The 23599-nt window shown below is 41.4% G+C and overlaps 1 protein-coding gene across 2 annotated transcripts; it reads left to right on the top strand.

Annotated features, from left to right (window-relative positions):
• The first annotated feature begins 3026 nt into the window (after positions 1-3026).
• Positions 3027-23176, top strand: sfpq (splicing factor proline/glutamine-rich). Of its 2 annotated transcripts, XR_013844544.1 has the most exons (12): positions 3027-3966; positions 5028-5216; positions 5440-5741; positions 5848-5943; positions 6767-6963; positions 7208-7292; positions 8184-8298; positions 8757-8805; positions 9310-9419; positions 22509-22559; positions 22805-22885; positions 23069-23176. XR_013844544.1 is itself a non-coding variant. In XM_080015105.1 (10 exons), the coding sequence occupies exons 1-10, from the start codon at positions 3184-3186 to the stop codon at positions 12386-12388; spliced, it is 2037 nt and encodes a 678-aa protein (XP_079871231.1). In that variant the 5' UTR covers positions 3027-3183; the 3' UTR covers positions 12389-12778. The 2 variants fall into 2 exon arrangements, 1 of the variants encoding a protein (XP_079871231.1); XM_080015105.1 differs by lacking the exons at positions 22509-22559; positions 22805-22885; positions 23069-23176 and adding an exon at positions 12278-12778.
• The last annotated feature ends 423 nt before the right edge of the window (positions 23177-23599 follow it).

The raw sequence follows: 23599 nt of genomic DNA on the forward strand, positions 1-23599 counted from the left end.
AAAGGCCGTACTATGGCAATATTCCTAAGGTGAAAAAATGACGTCTTGGTAACCATGTTAATGTGAGTTCTAAAACTTCAATCAGAATCTAGAATTCCGCCACGCCTATTAAAGACAGGTGTCCCTTGCTGGCCTGGGAACTCCTAGGCATAACCCCAGAAATTAGAGGAAATTGCTGGGGAAAGAGACGTCTGCACTGCTCTGTTGGCCCTGTTACCACCACAACCCTGATCAGGATAAGCAGGTTAGAAAATGGATGGATGTGTGTGTTCTTTGTTTAATTTAAAGTTGATTAGTTTCACACAAACTGGGGATCATGCAACCATAGCTACGGATATGTACATTGTGCTGACTGACGACATTACCCAGCAGGAGCATGTATCATAAAAAAAAAGAAGGGTACCAAGACAGCTCCCTTGTGCAACACCAAAGGATATGCTGCGTTTCTCTAACTCACGATAACTAAAACTGAGCATAAGAAATTATTTTAGTTATGGAGTTATATGTTCGGAACCAGGTACAAGCACTTTTCGATAGTGACCCAGCTTTCAAGACAATTTATTCAAGTTCAACGTGCCACGATTTAGGATTCAACACAGCCCTGTGTAGCTGGATCCTAAACTTAATGACGGGCAGACCCCCAGGCTGCAAAATTGGGCCTGGCATTTTTGGCCCAACCAGCCCAGGGGGGGGGGGGGGTAACTAACAAGGTCTACCAGTAAAAATCACTATGATCGAGTATGAGTGTAAAGTGCTCATGAGGAGGGTGCCAGCCACGTGTCAGTACAGAAAATGAACCAATGGGCTGCTGTCCCTGCTTAATGGGCCAGCCATTGGACAATTTATTTTATTTTTTTAATTCAAAATTATATCGGCAACAAGGTGCGCAGGCCCACCGGGAAAATGCCCAGTATGCCGGATTACCAGTCCACCCGTGCCGCCACCTCCTCCACACTGACTCTCAGCACTGAAGTTCCCCAGGGCTGCATGCTCAGCCCCCTCCTGTACTCCCTGTTCACGCGCAATTGCGTGGCCACTCACAGCTCCAACACCATCAAAACATTTGCTGACAACACCACAGTCATTGGCCTGACCACCGGTAACGATGAGACGGCCTACAGAGAGGAGGTGGGAGCCCTGACATTGTGGTGCCAGGATAACAACTTCCATCTCAACGTCAGCAAAACAAAGGAGCTTGTTGTGGACTACAGGAAGCTGCAGGACGGAGAACACGGCCCGATTCACATCGAGGGGGTCATACTCAAGAGAGTCAGCAGTTTCAGGTTCCTTGGGGTCCACATCAGCGAGGACCTTTCCTGGTCCCATCACGCTGGCATCATTGTCCAGGCAGCGAGGCAACGGCTCTTCTTCCTTCGCAGGCTGAGGAGGTCCGGCATGGACTCCAGGATACTCTGCAGCTTCTATCGATGTACCAGAGTATCCTGACTGGCCGCATCACCGCCCTCGACCGCAAGGTTACCAGGTCTGAGCTTCCGGATGTGCAGGACCTCTACACTCAGAGGTGTAGGAGGAAGGTCCTGAGTACACTTGGGGCCAAAGCCACCCCAGCCACGAACTGTGCTACCGTCTGGCAAACGGTACTGGAGCATCCGCACCGCAACCACCAAGTTCAGGGACAGCTTTATCCATTAGCCATAGGACTTCTGAACTCTGGAACTCCTACCCCCCACCCACACACACACACACAAACACACACTGTATTCTATTCTGACATTCTGACACTGTACCTACCGTTCTACAGCACATTTTCTATTGTACATATATTTAGCTTTTATTTACACCTAAATACTTTTCATGCTTTATTTTAAATACTTTTATTATTACTCTTTATTTTTTTACTTACTCTAATACTGCTTTATACTTTTCAATTTGACTTTGTTTATTTTATTTACCAGAATTGTTGAAGATGTTGAATTGTTGAAAATAATTTCATTGCCAGCAATGAATATACTGTTTGTTTTGTTGTGCATTTCACAATAAAGAACATGAAAAATGTTGTGATCAACAGTGTCAAAGGCTGCACTCAAATCTATGTCATTGTTCAAAATAAACTCCTGAAGTCAGTTGGTGCTTTTTTTGTTTAACTTGTTTTGTAGAGTGAGTAAAAGGTGAAAAAAGTGAAATTGAAATAAAGATAAATAATTTACATTCCATATAACATGTATGATGTGTGACAACAAAAATAAATGCCAGATAAAAAAAGATTGTTTTTTTTACCATATAAGGAATTACTTTATAACTGAAGAATCTGGACATACAGTAGATAGAATATGTTCAGATTAAAATCGTTAGTTGGACAAGCTATGTAGTATCAATATTGGGTTTAATAAAGTTAAATATGATATTGAAATCATTGGCTATAACAAGGTGATCTGTTGGTTTTCTCATGCATTTACTACATGGGTCCAAAATACAGATGAAGGATAATTTCTTCCTCTAAACCACAGAGTATGTCACATTTAATCTAATTTCACAGACGTTTTATTGGGTAAATCCCACGCAAGATATTGAACGATACAACCTCCTTCACTTTATTTGAAATGGGGATATTTGGTGGGAAGATTTTGCATATTTTGAAGACCACAAAAAATAAAAAAAATAAAAATAAATAAATAAATAAATATATATATATATATATATATATATATATATATATATATATATATATATATATATATATATGCAAAGGAGAATAAAAGCATGAAAATAAAAACAAACCAGGTATGAGACATTTAAAACAGCAATTTAAAACACAGAGGTGTATAAACGTGAAGAATAGATAGGTATTTGTCTATTCTTCTGTTGATAGATCTACTCTTTCGCTCAGAAGTCTCTATTCTTCCGGCAATAAATAATAATTGTGAATATTTAAACATCAGCGTCGGGCGCTGAAACGTTCAAACCGATCAAGTGACTTCCGGTCACATGGATATGCGACGTTCAAGGCGTCCGGGATTCTGACGTCAGCGTGACGTAATAGTAAATCGCGCAGGGTGAGACGAACGGGCCCGACTCGTCGTCGCCATTTTGAGAGAGTCGACGAAGCTCGGAACTCGGGAGAAGAACCGCAATTTGACCACCGTCTCAGCACGCAGTCGTGTGTTTTTTTTTTTTTAAATCTAACTCAGATTTGACGATTCGATCGTTTTAAGGAATCGTAGGATGTCCCGGGATAGGTTCAACCGAAACCGCGGCGGTGGGATGAACGCTTTCTTTCCGCGCAGGGGTGGAGGCCCCGGCGGACCGATGCGGGGCGGCCTAATGGGGAACCCGCACTTCAGGAACCACCCTTTCCAGAACCAGAACCAGAACCGGGGCGGACACGCAGGCAACCAGTTCAACCAGCCGCCCAACCCTAACCAGGGACTGCAGAAACCGCAATCAGCGCCGATCATTCCCCCGCCGACCCCGGGCCCAGCGCTCACCATGAAGGGCCCGATGCAGCAGGGGAACAATCCGGCCGCCGCAGCGCAACCCCAGGTCGCTTCGCCAACACCGAAGCCGAACATAATGTCACCTCCACCGAAGCCGGTCATATCGTCGCCTCCCCCGAAGCCGAATATAACTTCGCCTCCACCCAAACCGAATATAACGTCGCTTCCGCCGAACCAGAATCCGCAGCAGAAGCCACAGGCGAACAACGTTAACGGCCAACAGCAGAAGACGATCCCGCAGCAAGTCCAGAAACCCGGCCCGCAGCAAGTCCAGAAACCCGGCCCGCAGCAAGTCCAGAAACCCGGCCCGCAGCAAATCCAGAAACCCGCTCTCCATCAAGCCCAGAAACCCGCTCCCCACCAGGACCAGAAGTCATTCTCCGCACACCCACACCAGACGCCAGGCCCCCAGCACGGCCAGAAGCAGACTCCGCCGCAGACGAACAAGCCCAAGCCGCAGTCGCAGGAGCAGAAAGCCTCGGCCGCCGCGACGCTGAGCGACGCCGGCAAGGTTTGTGTTGGGGGGGTTGATTTAGGGGGGGATGGGGTTCACTACAGCGGCCAGAGTGACTCGCGGATCGCCCCATGGCCGCCTGGTACACACAGTATATGTGTAGATTTCTAATCAAGTGTGACATTCTGAGGGTTATTGTTTCGATTTGTAGTTGTTTTTTTTTTAAATGTATATCGCCATGTAATTATATTGTTCGTTCGTTGACTGGTTACAACACTTAACCTCAACATGTTGTTGTTTAATGTGCAACTAAAGCGAGCAAAAACAAGACGCAACCCAGTACATTCGAATAGTCTTTTGTATGGATGTTGTGACGTCAGGTCGGCCGTGCAGACAAAGCAGGCCAGTGTTGGGCTGAAAACCGCGGCCCCGTCGGGTTTTGTAGGCTAGGCTCTCCCGCACGGGCGGCGCTCCGGACCTGGCCCAGCCTCCTTGCAGCCCCGCACGGCGGTGCTGGGCCGCACGCGAAAGCGAACGCACCGCGAGCCCTCGTCCCCCTTCGCCGTCCGCCATCTTGTGACGAAGCCCCGCGGTCCGCGTTTAAATGCCGTTATTTCGTGGCCTCGAGGTGTAGACGTGGTTTGAGGGGCACGTTGTCGTGGTTCACGCTTGCAGCACGAAACATTGAATTTGAGTTGTCTTGAGATAAGGCTGACATTTACTAATTCAGGTCGATGTGCTGAATGGGGGAGGGGGGCTAGAACATTTTTTTTTTTTCTATTTGAAATGGTGTTGATTTTTGAATCTTCTACTTGTCTCATTCATTTTATTCTTTGTTTGCTAGTTGACAATAAATGGCTACGTAAGAGGGTCAGGGCAACAATTGTATTCTCAGATTTATAACATTTTGACCTCTGACGTGATGTAAATTCCTCCTTAACTCAAATATTTGAAACCTGAATCACCCAACGGGGGTTAACACAGTTTAATCTCTAATGTTTCACAAACTTGGATTAAAACCTCGGTTGAATGTGTTTACAATCGTTGAAGATGTTTGGTCTTCCCGTTGTGGACAAATACCCCAACATTTCCCGCTACTTTGTCACCACCTTCTACAGGAGCTGAAGGCGACATTATCCCTGCTGCTAAAACCCGGTGAGAAGACATACACCCAGCGATGCCGCCTGTTTATCGGCAACTTGCCCAACGACCTTTCGGACGAGCACTTCAAGAAGCTTTTCCAAAAGTATGGCGAGCCCAGCGAGGTCTTTGTTAACAAGAGCAAGGGATTTGGTTTCATAAGATTGGTAAGTGTTTCGAAACAGAATAAAACAAAGCAGTGCATTGTCATACATATATTATACATATTGTCAGATATTCACACATTTCAGTGTCTGAAGATAGTTCGATTTTATAGATAGATTTTCTTGTGCCAATGTTCTCTATTCAGAGCAACTGCAAATCCAAAATACTCTGCTCTCTTTGACACACATTTCTGTCTGTTTTTATTTTTTTATTTTTTTTTATTAGGAGTCTAGAGCCCTAGCGGAGATCGCCAAGGCAGAGCTGGATGACACGCCCATGAAGGGCCGGCCACTCCGCGTTCGTTTCGCCACCCACTCCGCAGCTCTGTCCGTGAAGAACCTTTCACCGTTTGTTTCCAACGAGCTGTTGGAGGAGGCCTTCGCACAGTTCGGCATGGTGGAGCGAGCGGTGGTGATTGTCGACGACCGCGGCCGCTCCACCGGCAGGGGCATTGTGGAGTTTGCGTCCAAGCCGGCTGCTAGGAAGGCCCTGGACCGCTGCAGTGAGGGCGTTTTCCTGCTCACAACGTAAGCTGGCTTGTTTAAGTCTTGGTGTTGAACACTGCCTTTTGAATATAGCTTTTCTTTCCTGCAGTTGAAGTATTTTGTTCATTTGTTTTGTTGGTTTTCTCAGGTCACCCAGGCCAATTGTCGTTGAGCCCCTAGAGCAGTATGATGATGAGGATGGCCTACCAGAGAAACTGGCACAGAAGAACCCCAGATATCAAAAGTAAGCGTTTCTACTATCTTAATTTGTTTTGTGATATAATAGTGATATGAGACTAGATATCATTTGGGATTGTGATTGTCTTAATATGGTGATATAGTTAAATGTTGTCTATATGGCTGCATTACACTGAAATACAACTTTCTGAATTTCCTAGACCGTTCTAATGAACAACCTTCAGAGTATCCATACTGCTAATCATGTTGTGAAATTTTGATTTAGTCATTATTCCCAGTCAGTCGATCTTCCTGACATAGAAGTTTTGTAAGGCAGATTTTTATTTGTTTTAGTTTTATTTTTTGTGTGTTTTGCTGCTGCTGGTGCACTCCTTCCGTTGTCTTTTGCATGCAAATGATCCCTGGTCCAGATTGCTCTTTGTTGACCAGCAGATGGTGGAGTGGGGGTTGGGAGGTGGGAACGAGTGGAAGTGGGGTCACAGCTGTTGTAAATCAATACAGGCTTTCTTTTCACCACTGGCAGATGTGTATCATTGTGATAAGTTAATTAGAAATGAATTATTCCAACAGGCTTTGCAGTTGAAATTTGACTATTGCAACAAAATGTCCCATGGACCTTGCTGTTAAGTTGGAGCTGACACTTTTTTGTCTAATAATTTTTAAAATGTTATTTCTGATTTTGTTTGGAGTTTGCGATGTTGCTGCTTTATCACTAAAGAGATGAAGCAGCAAAGGTCCTTCACCTTTAGACCATTGTTCTTAGTATTGATAAAACATACATGAAAAGACATACACCATTAAGGGGTGTGTGTTGGGGTTTAAACCGGATTCTGGGGACTTAATTTTGTCGTTTTACCGGGTGTGTTCAGGGAGCGAGAAGAGCCCCCACGCTTCGCCCGTCCCGGCACTTTTGAATTTGAGTATTCCAAACGCTGGAAGTCTCTGGACGAGATGGAAAAGCAGCAGAGGCAGCAAGTGGAGAAGAACATGCGTGAGGCTCGCGAGAAGCTGGAGAGCGAGATGGACGACGCCTACCACGAGCACCAGGCCAACCTCCTCCGTCAAGGTGGGCAAGCCCTACACTATTTCCTAATTTTGGATATACAAACTGTGCTTTACATGAAATGTCAAATGATGAAATAACTGGAAGATAAGAAATAAATGGATAAATTATCATTGAAAGGCGAGGGAATGGATCCAGCCTTTTATTACTCGGTTAATACTTTTTATTTTTTTAATTTTTTTGAAGACTGCAGATCCTTAAGGAATTTGACAGTGAATGAGTGCAAGGCTTCTCTGTTTATTTGCAGATCTGCTGCGGAGACAAGAAGAGCTGCGTCGCATGGAGGAGTTGCATAGTCAAGAGATGCAGAAGAGGAAAGAGATGCAGATCAGGTGCGTGCACAGGACACTGTGCTGTTTCCCGTTCGGTACCCACCAAACGTGCGCCAAATGTCACGGCTACAGCAAATTATTTAAGCACTGTTATCCTACCTTAAATCTTATCTTGTATTTATTAAAATCACCACATTCTGTGAGATTACAAAACATGGCATCGTTGCATAATGTGTTGTCGATCAAGCGGTAAAGGCTCTGTTATAGTTGCGTAAGAGAGCCGCAAGGTCCTCCCAGCCATTTAAATTCTGGGAATTGCTGTTTCCCGGGAGCGGCGATTTTCGCCGATAAGTTGAGAACGTCAGCCACCCTCTCCTCATAATCCATAACAACAAAGAGATGAAGTTTACATGAGTTATGCACAAACCACCAGTCCCAAGGTATTAAAGTAGTCCACATCTTTGGACAGAGGCGATCTCCTTCCATTAATTCGACATCTGATTATTTCTATGGTCACGCATGGACGGATACAGGTTGTACCTGTGGACCTCTTCACACAACTTTCCTTCGAGTGCGTCCATCTTATATTACCTGAAGTGCACTTCCAAAATTGGGAGGTGTACATCCTGTGCTAAATGGCCATGTGGCGCTGTCGCAAGCGTGACGTCATTTGGGGCACCCACTAAACAACACTACAGCTGCAGTGACTATCAACCAGCCATAAGGAGGTGAGACAGCTGCAAACTGTCTGCTGTCTCGCAATTTTGTGTGTGTGAAAAGGTCCTTGAATAGAACATCTTGGTTATGCGAATATATTTGGTTTTACAAAATATATTCGCATTCGCACCAAATTTACCAAATGGACCATTCCATCCAATTTTGTTCGGTTTCATTTCAGATGCTGGTATAGTTTTATTATTAGTGTGTGTGTGTGTGTGTGTGCGTGTGCAGACAGGAGGAGGAGCGTCGCCGGCGGGAGGAGGAGATGCTGCGCAAGAGGGAGATGGAGGAGCAGATGCGGCGGCAGCGTGAGGAGAACTACAGGATGGGAAACTTCATGGACAATGTAAGTTTAAAGTTAGCTTTTACATTTGTCAGCAGGCTCTTCAGACAAAAGTCCTGGAAAATGAAATATCAAATGCTGTTTTCATTGTCAAATTGTTAGAAAATTGCATTTGAATTGTGACTTAAATATTGCTTGCATAAATGGAAAATGAGGTTAAATTATTTAAATTGCATTTTAATTTTCGAATTTGAACATTTCAATTTTGTCCACAGTGCAGCAGTGTTTGACTTTAAAAAGAAAATGTCAAACAGCTTTTTCGTTTGAATATGGTCATAGAATGCCCATATGAGTATATGAAAATGCAAATTGGAATACTACATTTTTGTGTAGTCCCCTATAGGCTTCCATATAACTTAGTTAGATCTTGACTATGCTAATCTTGTATCATAGTCAAACGGATGGATATTTTATTCGCTGTTGTTTGAGTGGCTCAGGCTTAAGTGTTTCTCCCTTTACAGCGGGAGAGAGAGATGAGGATGAATGCTGGTGGAGCTATGGGCATGGCCGGTGAGTAGGCATCTTTTTGGATCATACCTGAGTTTATTTACATGCATTTTCCTTGATGGAGTGAGTAGAACTCTTGGTGTGTCGCACAAGTACTTGTTTGTCTGAGTACTTGTTTTTATGTACGCTCAAGACACTCAAATCAGCTGCTTTAATGTATTGTTTGCTGCTTAAAGGTTTATTTAACGGAATAACATATTTGGAAACCTGAAAAGTTTATGCAAGTTAACGCCCAAAGCAGGTTAATATCAACGCATATCTTTATTCCAGATACATACCCCTATCAAGTGTTGCTTTTAATCCTAGACTGGCCGGCGCACACATTTTACATTACCCCCGATCTGCAAACCACACAATCAATATTGAAAATGCCTCATTTCTCAGGAGCACAAACGTTGTTCTGTGCCAAATGGTCCCCTATAAGGGCTTTCTCTGACATCTTTTCTTTGTTTTCTCTAAAATCTGTTTCTTCAAATGTGTGACCTGTAGTCATGTTGTCCTTGTTAGACATGCCCTTTGGCACCGCCAATCAGAAGTTCCCCATGGGTGGAATGGGTTTCGAGGGCCAGCAGGGCATGGGTGGACCCCCTCCTGGAGGCTTGATGCCCAACGAAATGGTAACATATCCCACTTCAGGGAAAATCAGTAGTTGATTCAAGTAGTTTTTGTTGTTGACTTCCCCTTGCGGAAAGAGTTTATTTTTCTTTTTCTTTTTCTTTTTTTTTTTTTTTAAATTATTATTATTATTTATTTATTTGTTTTTTAGTTTTGGGTTGTTTTATTTTTTTGTCAGATTCTGCCATGTTTTGACTCATTAGGTTCTCGCGTGGAAGAACTTTGCATATGAAGGCATTGTGATCCCGGTAATGTGATAATAGTGGCTTGCTTCATTAGGGCTGGGCTAAAAAGAAATAAGCTGACACAATTCTATTATTTAAACTTCTCACTCAATTTGAAGATTGTAATGTGGATACTGTGTTTGGAAGACATGCAGCCGTGTAATGCTTAAATTCAAAAACGATAGTGACAAATTAATTTAAATATTTCATTTCAGCATTTCAGACGGGTTTTGAAATGCACTTTAGCTGGCAAATATATCGGTATCGAGCCATCTTATCAACATGGGATCGAAGTGATATTGAATCGTGACATCTGCCCGACACCCAGCTTTATGCCTCCTGCCAACTCTGGTGTCATGTGCCCATGTTCGCGGTGGTCCGAGCCCCCTCGGTAACTCTGTCCAGCCAAGAAACGTCAACCTGCACTAAATCCGTAGGGAGCTCCTCTTCAGCTCTCTCTGCTCACCCTGGCAATACCCTGCGTCGGTGTAGTAGACCACCATTGCAAGCCCTGTCTTCTGTGAGCCAGGCAGGCACTTTTCTTGGCAAAAGGGAAGAATGTCATCTGAAGGATGATTATTTTTGATTTAATTAAATGTGTTTCCATTTTTGGGGATTACATAGGTGCAAGTACCTCATCCACACTGTGCCAAGATGGTGATGCATCAGTTGTCACGACATGTCACTACAAATCGTACATGAAGGGTGCGGTGATATTTGCAAACTGCCTGTGTGCGGGAAGCTGGGATACATAAACCCTCTGAATGTGAGACCTGTATTATTTCCACTTAGTATTTTTATTCATTATTTTTACTTTTAAGAGCAAAGAAAATGTTTTAGTGCTGGTTGACTGTTCTGGTTGTGTGTTTTTACTTGATATTCATGAATGGCAAAACTTTGTCCAAATGCACATGTTATTTAGCTGATGGGGGTGGACACAGCCATGAAGCTCTGTTTGGCCAATATTGATCGATCCTACAACCTCGTACTGAACCCTGAGCTAAAGCGCAAACGAAGTTTCTTGAATAGTCACAGGCTTGTAGATGTGTCACCCATGGAAAGTTTAGGTGGTGGATGGTCATGATACTCATTGGGTGTACATGTGCATTATCCTACGACAGTGGGGCTCAAAATTGAGCCACATCTGTTTGTTGATTCCACGTTTGTAGCTTCTGCCATGTTAGGATCATTTTGACTACTGATTAAACTGTAGGCGATTTTGTTCTGGATCAGCATCCTTAAGCAAAATGATGAAATGGGTTGGTGGCTTTGAAGACTCCAGCCTGGATGTTTAATCTAATGTCACTTAAAAAAAAAAAAGTAGGTGTTTGAATGTGCAGCAGATACACAAGCCACCGTCTGCAAAACTGCAGATTATGAAAATTCAGAAGATTGAGGTTCAATTGTTGAATCAGGGTTAATGAAATGTTACCTCTTAGCACAGTCTTGCTGCTACTTTTTGTTGGAGTTTAGCTGTATCCAATATTTTAAAAAAGTGAAAATATTAGCTTTTAGTTTTAATTATATTTTTCAGCCTGAGTTTATTTAAACTAAGCAGTTATTTCCAGTCACAGGCTACTGCTGTTAAATAATGTGCACCTCGATTAATTATGTCACTAACATACAAACACAGCCGTCTCATCAGAACAATAATTGCGGTGATGTCTTGTGTGTAATATTGAATTAAATCTCCTGAGGAAGTGTTATGTTCCACAGATTTATACGTTTAGTTAAGGATAATGTTCCACAGATGTGTATATATAAATTAAGGTTAATGTTCCACATGTATATATGTGAACAGTAATATTTCACAGATTTATACGTTTAGTTCAATCTAGTTTCCACAGATTTGTTTTGTGAGCAATTTTCTGATAAGGTCTCGCCCTTATTTTGAATCAGACTGTTTATTTGGCCAAGTACATTTTAATTGAAGCAACTTGTCTTTTTATGGATTGGTACATTGCTGTACCGAAGAAAATGCCATAAAGCTTAACAGAAAAGAAAGACACATACATATAAAAACATTACTTTTTTTCTATATATATCTATACACACAATTGTGTTTCTATGCACAAGCTAAATTGCTATGGCAAGGCTATGGATATTATAGCTAATAGACACTGCCATTTGGCTCTCAAACAGTGTAGTAATTAAAAATGGCAGAACATGTCTAACTTTAACCTGAGAAACCATGGTTTTATTTAACTATATTTGAACTCCCCACTCATACAAGGTCACCTCACCATAATATATTCTCAGTGGCAAGTGACTGAGCTTTGTGTGCAAGATGGCGGTGTTGGTGATGAGGATGGTAGAGCAGTCTGTGGCATGCACTGGAGACCCTGCTAGGTAGGCACTGACTAATGACCCGCATTACCCTTTTTTCCTTCTCCGTATGTAACCTGTGGCACCTGTGGACCTTCATATTGGAACGAACCGTACCTTCGGATGTGTCTGCTGCTGGTTGTGTTGTAAATCTGCTCACGCTCATAAAACATCTCACCGTACACTTGCACACCCATCTCCTGGCCGTGGACATGAACTGTGTGGCTACACATTGAATCTTACGAAACCCCATTTACCCTCTTTCTCGACCCACCCCAAACCTGCCTGCTTGGCAAATTACTTCCCTGCAGCGCAATGAGCGCTTCCCACAGGGAGGTCCCAGAGGCATGGGCCCCGGGAACCCCGCGTTCGGCAGAGTCCGTGAGGAGTTTGAGGGACCTGCCAAAAAGGCACGCTTTTAAAAGCTGCCGGGGGGCTCCTCCTTGCAGCGCGTTCTGTGTAGCTCCACACAAACATCCTTCAGTCATAAAATGTTGTATTTAAGTTTCAAAGTGTACCTGCATTTTAGTCTTGAGGCTTGTCCATTTTATGGCAAATTGGATATTTTTCATTTTCTTTTTTTATCCTTATTTTGTAATTTGAGTAGTTAAGAGAAAAATAGGGATCGCCCGCTGTGATCATAACATCTCTTTCCCATGTATAATTCTTTCCAGCTGTATTATGCTCTGTGAGTCGTTGTGTCGTATCAAATTGTAACATTAACCCACCTTTCTATCTATGGCTGTGTTTTGTGCCATCAGTTTGAAGTCAAAGCATGTATAACAATAAAGGTTCAAATTGGTTCTATCAGACCATATCATTTTATTCCCTCTATTCAAAGTACAAGTTTCCAATTGACAGAAGGGAAGAAGAAAGGGGAAAAAAAAAAAAAAGGAAGACCTGCATTGTTTGATATGTGGGTGTGAGGTTGTCGATGTCGCTTGTAGGAAACTGAGTTGGTGGCGCCTAATCCGTAGATCCTACAGTCAAGTCTTATCCCACCATGGACTTGATTACGACTGCCGATTGGAGATTTATCACTGGTATTTAAACCATGCTTATTCTATCAGTTATCTTCAGTGGACACAAGCCCAAGTCAATGTTCATATTTTGATAAATATGATGCAGTCTCTGACAACTTTGTTTGGTCGGGTGGGGAGTGGCTTTCCACAATCTTAGTTTTCAGAGACAATGGTTTTGGATTAAAACCTTTGGACGATACTCCATGTTTCAACTTTTAAGTCTTGACCATAACCTTTATTTACATTTATTTTGAGAGGGTGGAGTAGCCTTTAAAACCCTCATAGCAGCTATTTAAAGGGGAACTATTATGCAAAACCTTTTCTGTGCTTGTGCACATACATCTGATGGGCCTACTAACAAACTGACCCAGTCAGTTTTTTCTGAGCTGTCTGTTTCAGAAAACAGGTGAAACGACCTGTTAAGCTTTTCTGCCCCTCCTATAAGTCACCATGGATATTATTCTAATTAGAACCGCCCCATCTCAGTAACTCCACCCACTGCTGTAGCATGACCAGGCCCGCTAGCATCGAAGCTAAGAGCTAAGCATGCAAGGGATGTGCCCTGTTGTTGACTGCAGAGACCACCACCGTGGTCTCTTTGTCTGTGACAAAACTGCAGAAGAGGGAAATGTAAGTATTTGCTGTATTTCTTTCTGTGTGTCTACATGAGGTAGACTCTACTGTAGGCTGCGGCGTGCTGTGACTTTCCAAACAAAACCGTAGATGTATTTATTTTATTTTCCAGATGCTGTAATAGAACAAAGCAAAAAAAGCCCAAGCCCTGCCGCATATCCCGCGCTGCTCCAGACGAACTTTTAAATGAGGCCATGTAGATGTAATATGACTGGAGATTCAGCAACTGGGTTGCTTATTTTTCGCCTCAAATTTGTTCTGAAACAGATTTTAGTGTATTTTCATGGTGAAATTAGTGAAAGTTTATAAGAGTTTATAAAACAGAACCCGGATTAAAGCTCATACCCCATTGGCTCAGAACTAGGGGCCTGGCAGCGCATGTACAATTAAACCTACACAAACGGAAAACGGCCAGTTTCGGAACACTAATGTATAGAGAGGTGTATGTTAAAATGGCCGGAATGCATAATCGAAGGTGGTATTTTCGGCAGAAAACTAAAAAAACATGTTTTGGGGGACCTCAGACCTATATAAACTTGTTGAAAAAGAGTCTTGTAGGTCCCCTTTAAGCCACCTAGAGAAGAAAAGCAGTGTCTCAGAGTATTTCTATGCTTATTTTATTATTTTTTTTTAGTATTTAGTTTGTTTCTTTAGTTAATCCGTAATCACATGTTTTATGTGTATAATACCACAGCTTTCTAGTTGAGGAAATCTCTTTTGGAATCATACTGAATATTTGTGTTGTTTGGTTTTGGGTTATGAGTGAAGTTGCCTGTACAATGTCAGATTTATATTGGAACACTGCAAAACAGATTTGGGTCCAGAATTTGAAAATTGTACTTGAGATAAGAAGAAGAAAGATCTATGGAAGCAGAGTTCTGAATATGGAATGCTTGTCCCCCAGATCTAAACTTACCCAACAGACATGCCCATGTCAAAAGCACTAAAAATCCCATGTGTTTGCAAAGGTGTAGCATTGCCACTTGCAAACTGTGGTATTATTTTTGTCTTGTGTTCCTAAATAGGGTCCTTGTCTACTATAAGGCTCCCATGAGAAAGGCACGCTAATGCCATTGACTAACTGTACTAAAAGTTAAGTAATTTGGGTGTGGGGGGTAGCCTGTATCTTGATGACGTGACAGAAGTGGCAATTGTGAAATTTCTTAATGACATTTGTGCACAGACCCTTTCTGTGGTCATCTTTAGATTTTTACACGACTAGATGTTCTAACATTTGCTTAAGATGTTTATTAAAAATAAATAACTTGCTTCTAAAAATCCTGTTTCCAGTTGTACCAACAAATTACCTTTGGACTTTTTTGCTAGGCTGGCATTTCAACTCTTTTTGGCATGAGCTTGCTATGATGCTGGAAGAGGACAGAACATGAATACTTTTCAGATGAGTGCCAAATACTGAATGTACTACTTGTGCCATGAGTTACCTGGACCGGTACTCACGATGCTAAAAAACTGCTATCCCCTATTTTATTTTTTTATTTTTTTTCCTCCCTCTTTTTATGGTGTTCACTGTCAAGCTGTACAGTGGATTTAAACATTTTTTACATGGGGTGGTGAACAGACTTGGAATTACATCCTGATTGAACGATCCGATCCCTTCCTGAAGGTGAGATCCATCCGTTTTAAGATTAGCTGTGTATCACATTGACTTCAATTTGTCACTGAATAAATTTGAATGCTTAAGGCATGACCATGTCAGACCATATTGTAGTTAAAATGGGCAACAAGTTAATGAGAGATGTGGTCGCATAGTGTTGGAACATTCCCCTTTTTAAAGGCAAACTGTGCAGCATTTTTCCTGTAAAAAAAACACAAGGTTTGATGTGTAAGTTGGTCAGCGGGGAGAAAGACCGGGTTCCCACTTATTCTAGACAAAGGATCTCTTTGCGCTTCCTTTTTGGCTAAATTGAACTTGGGCTGGGCGATATATCATTGTAGTATTGATATTGTCTGGGGATTTTAGTTAACGTTATATAGTAATATTTTGTTCTTAAGGCCAGTAAAGTAATTCATAGACTGCTTTAGTTCTTATCAATGTTACTAGCTGCTTGGTTAAAACATGAGCGGTAGTGATTATTGTTTCTCATATTTCTTGTGAATTTCTGAAAGATTCAGTAGGGATCCCCGAAATATTGTCAAATATTGATATTGACCTATTTCAGTTTTGTCGTTATTACGTTAAGAAAGCTTGGCTGAGTAGCAGCGTATAAGTTAAAATTTGCCTTAATAGGATAAAATCTTGCACAGTATGCCTCTTGGATTATTATTATTTTTTTTTTTTTTAAGCGAGCGATTGGATACATATTGGTTTCTTATCTTTATTTACCTTTTGCAATTGGTAATCTTAAACACATATGGTTTGCACAAAGTTTAGATATAAATAATCCACACAACCTTGCATGCCAGTCAAAGTTTTGGGCAATTCAAATTGTGTTGGTTTGTCTATTGGGTATTTGTTTATTTACATTATGTGAACTGATCCATATCAAGCTATGGACTATTCCCAAAATGTTTACCGTTAACTCAAACCTCAGTTTGAATTTTGTGTCCCCAATTTGAGACACATACACACAGTCGATACTCAAAGTAATGCATCTTAATGTCCAGGGTTTTGGAGAATGACACGTAATATTTTGTTTCAGACTGCAACATGGAGATACAATAATCCAAACCTAATGTCTGTGGTCAAATCCAATTTCAGGCGTCCAGCACTTTTTACAGCTACATCCAACCACAGGAATTAATAACACTAAATATTTTGTTTCAGATTGCAACATGGAGATAAAATTATCCAAACATAATGTTTGGATAATTATATCTGCATATGTGTGGTAAAATTAAACCTCAGGTGTCCCGCAGTCAAAATATAACTACATCCACCCACAGATGTGGGACAGACACAAAACACAGCTCATAATGGAGATAATGACGTCAATAGATGGTACTCAATTATTTGACAACTACCTCCATGTACACATACAGAATCCCCCACACAGAAAGCTATGCATCCAAATATGAATCACATTAATCCAATAGATACACAATTTACATATTTCTATGGTACACTTTTATTGTAGTATTTTATTAAACAAATATAAAAATGTATAGTTAAATGACAAAGTTGTTGGTAAACATTTCTGCAATGTCTGAAATGTGGGGGAAAACAAATACCAGTAACTTGTTTGTTGCATTTCTTTCTATTAATACCCTTGTAAAACCGGCTGAAGCAAGGATTCTATGACCAGCTTTTCTCAAATACTTACGATATACTATACTAAAAACATTTAAATAGGCCATTTTGCTCTTTCAAATAGAATCTGAAATGCTAAAAAAAAAAAATATTTATAGTTTGAAAATCTTATCACTGGCTCTGCTGCCTAGAAATCTTAAAGTCAATTATTTAGCTCTCAATAAGTTTAAAAAGAATGGACGGTTTCTGGACGACGTCTGACCAAGGGTCTTTCCCCAAGCGATTAAGGTTTGATTCTTCATCCCTTGGCATCTGAAAACTAGAAACACATGGAAGACCATAAATACGCACAATTGGTCTGACAGTAGTGTGACATTGAAACCGTGTAATGTTATGTCTATATGTTGTTGTGTACATTCTTTCTTTAACAGGTTTGATCATCTTTAAAGCTTGGACTATGAAAAGGGAGGTTCCAAAACCAAGATGTCCAAATTCAATGGTCTCAAAGTTTAGTTTGTCATAATTTTGTGTCATAATCAAGTATTGAGTGAGACATGGATTAGTTTTAGGGAAGGTTAGTTGACAGCCCTTGAAGATTGATTGATGGGGTTGGGCCCATCAATTGGTTGGGCTCTCTTAATTACATTTGTAGAACCCCCAAACCTTGCTTATAGCCAAACTCAACAAACCTTACTCTTTGAAACAGTTTGGTCCTTTCCAACCAGCCAGTCTAATAGGTATTAGAAACATTACGGCTCTGACATGCACGGATGGATGTACGCAAGCAGTATACGTCATGCATTGAAATGTTGTCAGCTGTTCCAATGTAATTTATAAAGTTAAAAACATTAATGGTTCTGTTCAATGTATCTATATGCCCCTGACAGAACTATTTTAGAAAACAAAGTTCATGCACAGGCTACAGTTAAGTTAAGGCTAACGCGTGGAGAAAATGTACATTTCCATATAGTGACCAAACTGAAAGATACTGGCAGAGTTTGAGTTGACTCGGATTGATTCAGGAACTGTTTTCATATATATTCATTCATGTTCTGTTCTACTTAACATTTTGGCCAGCCATACAACCACCTACCCCAAGGGTTTGGATAAATGAGGACCTTCTGTAGGATCATGTAGTATGTTGGCGGTGAGAAATCTAAATTTGGCTATTTCACTTTTTTTTTAATTTTTTTAATTTTTTTTTTTTTTTAGAGAAGATAACCTGATTCTATCAGCCACACGGCCATAGAAATTATAATCTGCAGCCAGAGGCTCTTATAAAGGCAAACCACCACATCACCTAAATTAAACCACCTCACGGTATTTTAACACGTCATGCAGGCTAAAGAAACCAGAATCAGCCTTTACTGGCCAAGTACGCTTACACATACAAGGTATTTGACTCCAGTTTTCAGTGACTTCTCGTACTTGCAGAATAACGTTAAAAAAAAAAAAGTAGAGCAACATTTGAGCCAAATGTAAAGCGAAGCCTCTCATAAACGTGATCAAATCAAGAGTCGCTTGTGACAGGACAAACAAACCAAAGTACGAAAGCCCATTGAATAGAGGCTCTCATCTGCGTCTCTTGGGTCTGACAAACTGAAGTGGGGAACAATCAGACAGTCTTGTCCTACAATTATTTTAATCCCCACTTTTTTTAAAGGTTCTGTTACACAAAAGTCAATTAATCCAGTGAAAATTGGCAGTTGATAGAAGATATCCCCAAACAGCCATACTTGCTTCAGCAGCCTACACCAGGTGTGTGCACCTTACTGTTGGGTGTGAGAGTGGCATGTTGCGTGTGTGTGTTGTGTGAGTGTTCCTCCATGTTCTCGGGGTTGACACCGGGGTGCGGTAGCCAATGTCGGCCAGCCAGGCTGCCCTGTTCCACAGTAGAGGCCCCCCCCCCTCCCTCGGCATTTGGGTTGCGTTGAGGATGAGTAGTTCTGCAGAAGTCAGTGGACAATAGAGCCTGGACTTGTTTGCACTGCAGCCAGAGGTATGCTTACAAAGATCAGCCCAAAGAGTTAAGGTAAGTGTCCCATCCATGTTTATGATGTATGATTGCAAAGATTCCTCCACCACAACTTAAAGTCCCTGTAAAGCAAAAATAAATGTACTGGGTTTGTCACACCACAGAAAATTTTACTAACCATCCAGCTTAATTTGAATGATTCAAAATAAATCGCAAAGTATAGGAGGCAGTACCCTCTGCTCTGAGGCACTGGGGGTGTCAAGCGTTTACCTTGGAGTAACTTCCATGTTTAAATGTTCTGCTGAACCCAGTCCTCAGTCCTGTCTCTAGTTGCGCACCTCAAAGCGCTGCTGTCTGGCTGCAGGACTCCCCGCCCTCCGGCGCCCCCTGCTCTGTCGTCTTCCGCGGGGGAGGTCGGGCCTCAACGGCCTTCTAGTATGCAGCTAATGGTAACGTAACCAAACCAACAGGACGGTTATTTTTTGTTTTCCGGGCGTCTGTGGCATTGTTTCACAGTCTCCCTGAAGACGCCTTTTACTCAAGGTGTTTATTCCCTAAACAGCGTTTTATCCCAAACTCTGGGCTGTTGTGTTAAGGGAGGGGCCCTGCCAAGCATGACCGCTCTGTCAGCGACTGATTTAGGCCCGCCAAAAAAAAAATCCAGACAACAAAAAAGGTGAGAAACAGTTTAACAGTCTAACTCCACAATTCAGTTCTACGTCCTTCAGTCTTTTCACGTGTTTTCAGCAATTACTTTCTAACATGTTTCTAATGTGTTTAGAAACACATTATTGAATTCACTTTACAGGGACTTTAACTGCTTTCTGTCTTGACTCTCTCTCTCTCTCTCTCTCTCTCTTTCTGTCGTTCTTCCTGTCTGTCCGACATAATGTGTCACACCTCGAAGTGACGCACTAAGGGCTTCTGGCATCACACTTATGAAGAATGGAATCACAGTGCAGAGTTCTCTCGGTCTCTCTCCCCTTTTTTTGTGTGTGTAATCGTGCAAATGTGTGTTTGTGTGTGTGGTTATTAAAGTCCAGCTGTATGTAACTGATGTTGGACAGGTTGGTCACTGGCTCATCGGTAGGTTTGCGTAGGCAATGTTCAGATGCTGGCAATGCAGGATTTGTGCATCTGTTGATGCCACAACTCCCTTTTATTCAGTCTAGTGTTTTAAGTAGCCAACAAAGCAACGGTATAAATGCTTTGACAGTGATTTCCTTTCTTGGTCGGGGGGTGGTGACGTTGACATGATGTAGCGAATTTCAACATCAGAATTTCTGTACGCGTCATGAAGCTGCGTTCTCTTCAAAGGTCACCTGGTGTGTTTTGGGAGCTGTGGAAATGTGGGTGGGTGCAACGGTTCTTGTCTGATTTGCAAGTACTCTGAAAGTGTTTAAACACAATTTTACCTCATATTTAATGCTGATAACTGTAAAATATAATACATTAAGGAAAAAAAGATTGCCAGTGGTAATACCAAGACAATTTCAATAACCTACTTAATGTTTAGTACTTGGATCCATGGGCTTAAATCAAGACTTTTAAACCGCAGCAGCCATTTCAGGAACTAATTTCCTGGTACTTAGGAATTGAAGCCCTTTTCACAGGAGGAACTTGGTGCTGAAATTGGTTCCACTTGCATCATTCCTGGTCTCCAAAAAGTCCCCGTAAGCGAGGTGGTACTTTCGAGAGGGAACATGGACCTGTTGGGGTGGAGTTTGTAGTACTTAAATATGTTGAGAGGTACATGAGAATGCTTGGGCGTAGTACTCAGTCGTTTTGTTTGCTTAGAGAAAATTGAAAGCTAGGGCCTTAAATACAGCGACGGATTGGTCAAAGTTCAAGCACTAATTTGTATTGCGTTTGGTATAGCATATCAAATAAAACAAACACCCAACTTTGCTTTATTGCTCCTTATTGGCATCAATAACATTGGGTATGAGATCCTAGGCATAAGGTTATTTTTGATCAAGCTTATCCTACCCAACCAAGAAATACCAAGGTCAAACCACCTGTCCTGGTCACTTAACAGATGTCAGAATTGTTTAAGTTTATATGAATCTTTGATACTTGCTCATATTCTAATGCCTAGATAGTTAAAAGAAGAAATTGGCCACTTTGCAAGAGTTTTCTGCATTGGTAACAAACTATATATCAGTGTAAAACGCAATTCTGTGGTCAACCTCTCCCAATTTGATCCCAGACAAATGCAAAATATTTGTCCTCAAGTTAGTCCTTCAAGTTCAATTGTAACAGCTGGTTTGTAAGACTGGCCCATTCTAGCAGGATTCTAGGGATTAGTGAAGTAAACTTGATCTTGTATAGAACTTTCAAAATATGCTAAACTAAATTCTTGGCGGATGTTACATTTTAAGATTCACAATAGTACAAGTACAATCAGTCAAACAGCCAACATTGTTGGTCAGTCTACACAATTGGGTAGAAATTGAAGGTTGTGGTTGCAATATAACTTAACAGGGATAGTTATGGAAATTAATCGTAAACAGTGCAATAGCAACAAAATTGTCCACGCAGGAAGCGTTAATATGCTCTTTACATTTCATAGAAATTAAAACTCTTATTGAATATTCTATTGAAACATACAATACATTACATTTTTCAAAAAAGATTCTCAGTTGTCTTTGGGTGAATTTTATTTGAGATCAAGGCTTCCCACCCCGATGGATGGCCAGTCGTTGGGCTGATCAACGGCAGATACAATTTTCCAATGAGTTGGTCCCATCAACAACTTTTTTTCACGACTATACCATTGTATATGCAACTGTGCAGTGGTCCGGGGGTTTGTCCAAACGGCAGTGTTCTCTTGCTCTTTGTGATTTGTTTGCCTACATAAAGTCAGTCTGCCTGTCTCACTTCAAAAGTCTTGTCATGCCAGTGACCACTTTGTTAAGACAAGTATCCAGCTTTTCAGGATTGGTTCTTCCCCTCTATGGCTTTTAAGATAGGAACTGTAGTGAACGTGCAAACCTACAATGCGCTGTAGTGCCCAGCAGCTCTGTGTGCCACTGAACTACAATGCATTTAAGCAATGTGATGAACACAGTCCTAGGGTCTGCCAAGTTGTATCTGTCTGCACTGTGATCCATTTGCCCGTCTTGAGACCTCTCAACCCGAGTTGAGCCAAAGTGATTCTCAGATTTCTCCCTCAGAGTGTGATGCCAGAACTCCCCTTGGGGCTTTAGACAGCCTCACCTGGAAGGGCCGTGGCCCGCCGTCTGAGAGACCCATGCTGCATTTGAGTTAGTTCCACTGTGTTAGTTCCCCTATGTCACCAAGAAGCCCAGTCCAGCTTTACTCCTTTGAATTTTCTTCACCCGAAGTGTGCCAGAGTTTGGAAAGTTGCAGTTTGCTCTGCGTCTGTCTTATCCGCTCTGCACAAACGCACCTACATGCTAGATTCTTAAGTCAACACTTCTTTATATATTCCTACTGTATTGTTAGACTTGGTCTATACACTCAAACACATCCATGTTTCCCTATGTACATACATAAAATTAATGCAAGCTTGTGAGCTAATAAGATGTTGGTTTTTTGTATTAAGTGTCTAATTAGTCCCTGTCCACACACACACACACACACACACGCGCACGCACGCACATACTCTCAGCCCTGACTTCCTCCCTATAGCGCCTGATGACCGGGTCATTACGCGACACTCATCATCTCTCTCACCACAGGAGCCGTGCGTGACAGATGGAGGATAAAAATCCACTTCCAGGACAACTAAGGTGAGGGGATGACCTCTGCACTGGCACGCCAAGAAATTTGGATTGTGAATGTATGGGAACGGTTGAATAATTTTATTTTTTGCCTTATGGTCACTGAATTGTAAACAATCAACAATTATCCAGTCTTTAGGAGTCATTCAACTAACACCCCCAACTTGACCTAATTGAAGTCCTTATTTATTGGTACTTCAGTAAGTAATGTTGTAAACTGACAATTATTTTTTTTTTATTTTTTTGTGCTTTAGTGAAGACATGTTGGGTCTGTTGGAGAAGCTGCCGGTCACCGCTGGAAACACCTGGTGTGAACCTAAGCCCAAGACCTCGAGGTCAGTGACTTGCATTGTATTTGTAGTTTAAATTTAACCCATTTAGAACCCAATTTGAAACTTAACAGATAAGACACATTTTAAGAAAAGAAAATGTTGGGATTGTTTTTTTTTTGTTTTGTTTTTTTTACTGAAATTAAGTTTTATTTTTGTATGCAAATTTTCTTCAATCTTCATTCACAGATTTAAAGGTGGAGCAGAAAACAATGGCTGTGGCATCACATGTGGACTTTTTTTTTTTTCTCCTGCTTTTTGTGTTTTCTGAATAAAAAATTTAAACAAAATTTTATGTTTTGATTTCTTACAACCGCAGCGAAGTATTGAGTTCTGATACAAATCCATATACAGACGTGGACAAATTTGTTGGTACCCTTACAGCTCATTGAAACAATGCTTCATTCCTCCTCAAAAGTGATGAAATTAAAAGCAGTTTTCTCATGCCTTTGGTGTGTCAGAGTAAAGCAGAGAAATGTGAAAAACTGACTGTAAAAACAAAAATAACTTATTTAAAAAAAAAAATTTTTTTTTAGGTGACTGTGAAAACAGAAATTATTGCTAAAGAGATGAATTATATTCTAAAATGGCCTGGACAAAAATGATGGGAACTAATCTAATATTTTGTTGCACAACCTTTTAGAGGGAATTACTGCAATCATGCGATTTCTGTGGCTCTCAATGAGACTTGTGCACCCGTCAACAGGTAGTTTGGCCCAC

Source organism: Zeus faber (assembly GCF_960531495.2).
Source record: "Zeus faber genome assembly, chromosome: 1".
NCBI classification, from domain to species: domain Eukaryota; kingdom Metazoa; phylum Chordata; class Actinopteri; order Zeiformes; family Zeidae; genus Zeus; species Zeus faber.